The following is a 1705-nucleotide window of genomic DNA, read 5'->3' as shown; positions in this document are numbered from 1 at the left end:
TTGAGAATTAGATGGTTTGGAGGTAGAAAGCTGGGGTGTGGTGCATGCTGAGGGGGGCTGGAGCTAGGGCTGGCTGTGTGTGAGAGAAGTTCACCTTTAGACTACAAACTGATGAGAAAAGTGCTCAGTTTTGGTACCTACTACAAGGAGTAAAAGCATTATTGTGGCAGCCACATACAGAACAAGCAGGATGTGCATTTAGAGGTAAGATGGAGCGTAAGGACTTGTCCGTGGTTTACCTGTGGGTAAGTTTACAAGTCTTACCTGTTGGTACAGAGCTCTGCTGGAGCTTTGTAAAAATGGTGTGCACTGGATTGCCAGATATTAACTCCTTTATGTGAGTTTGGAGCTGTGCTGTCATATCTTTGATAGATGCTTTTAAAAATTATTTGAGGAATATTTCCATGGATAAATTTAGCTTTTCCAGATTTTAACTTTTTCCAAATTTCATCTCTTTCCCAGTTCACTGTGGGCAAAAGGCAGTGGAGCTACTTCCATGTCATGTGATGTTTACTTCAGCTTTTTTTTTTTTAGCAATTAACTTTCACACTTCCAGTGTTAAAATAAGATATCCCAAGGGCCATTTAATTAATCAAGTTTTCTATCACTAAGATGAGGTCTGTTATCATTGAGTTTTAGCAGTTGTGGGTTCATCTTCTGTGTTATAAAAAAGAAACTCGGGCAATAAGGAAAACAGATGCATGAGCAGTCTGTTTCCTAAAAAATTAGTTGCATTAGTCTAAATTCCTGGATCTTCTGCAAAGCAGAAATAAGCTGCTATAGAAAGAATCAGTAGAAGAAGTTGGAAATTAATCCCCCTGCCTCACCTGGTTTAATAGTGTAGGATTTTGCAGCTAATACCATAGTGCCAAATTCATGCTGATCCTGTCTGGAGCGAGCCTTTGCTCTGTCTGCAGAGTCATCTGCCCGATGAACTTGTTCCCTGGCTCCCTGTTACCTGCCCGGCTACTACAACTGCATTAGTGAAAAATCAATGTCCTTCTGAAACAGAGGACAAAGCCAGACCTTCTGAAGGCAGTAATCTGGAAGACTTAAAAAAAGTCCTGCTTTGTCATGGGTAGGTGAAGGCACACTTTGTTTGTCTCTCGGGTGTTTGCAGCTGTGTATTTACTGAGGGACCAGGTGAAAAGAGAGGCAGGGAAAGTGGCTGTATTAGTGTCTGCTGGTGTGGTGTTTGCTGCTCTGCTGTGTGACAGAATGCATTTTTTTACAAATAAAAATACTTCCCACCCCCTTGTTTTTATTCTCCCACACTTGTTGAAGTGCAGCTAGCAGTGTGTCCTACCTCACTGGGTTTAGCGCAGATAATTGCATCATGGACTAAGAGGGAATGTGATGCTACATTTATCACATAAATCCCTGTGATGAATATTTTGTAGAGGAAATTACAGTAAGCAACATAAATACAATTTTATTGTTGGCTTGTATTTTACAAAATGCTTATATAGCATTTATTTTCGGTTTTATCTGATCATATAGCGGAAAAAAATCAGCAGTTTGTCAAACCTAGTCTGATGTTGTTCACCCCAAAGCTTCCAGCAATCAATGTTTGGTTTAGCTTACGTTAAGTCTGACCCCGATGACTTTAGGATAAACTGAAAAGTGAAGTCTTTGGGAGAAAATGACCACTCTGGATCTGTAACACATTTTAAGTGTACCTCTTGTGTAATTTGGGGCACTCTTT

The 1705-nt window shown here is 40.2% G+C and overlaps 1 protein-coding gene across 1 annotated transcript in view; it reads left to right on the top strand.

Annotated features, from left to right (window-relative positions):
- The first annotated feature begins 209 nt into the window (after positions 1–209).
- LOC104159471 (probable acyl-CoA dehydrogenase 6) overlaps positions 210–1705 on the top strand; it is an 89952-nt gene continuing 88456 nt past the window's right edge. The window contains exon 1 of the mRNA XM_009697383.1: positions 210–245. Coding sequence (XP_009695685.1) covers positions 210–245 — 36 coding nt within the window. The remainder of the gene's footprint in view (positions 246–1705) is intronic.

Source organism: Cariama cristata, unplaced genomic scaffold (assembly GCF_000690535.1).
Source record: "Cariama cristata isolate BGI_N322 unplaced genomic scaffold, ASM69053v1 scaffold12813, whole genome shotgun sequence".
In the NCBI taxonomy this organism is placed as follows: Eukaryota; Metazoa; Chordata; class Aves; order Cariamiformes; family Cariamidae; genus Cariama; species Cariama cristata.
The sequence above is the reverse complement of the archived record's forward strand: the minus strand, read 5'-3'. Positions and strand labels throughout refer to the sequence as shown.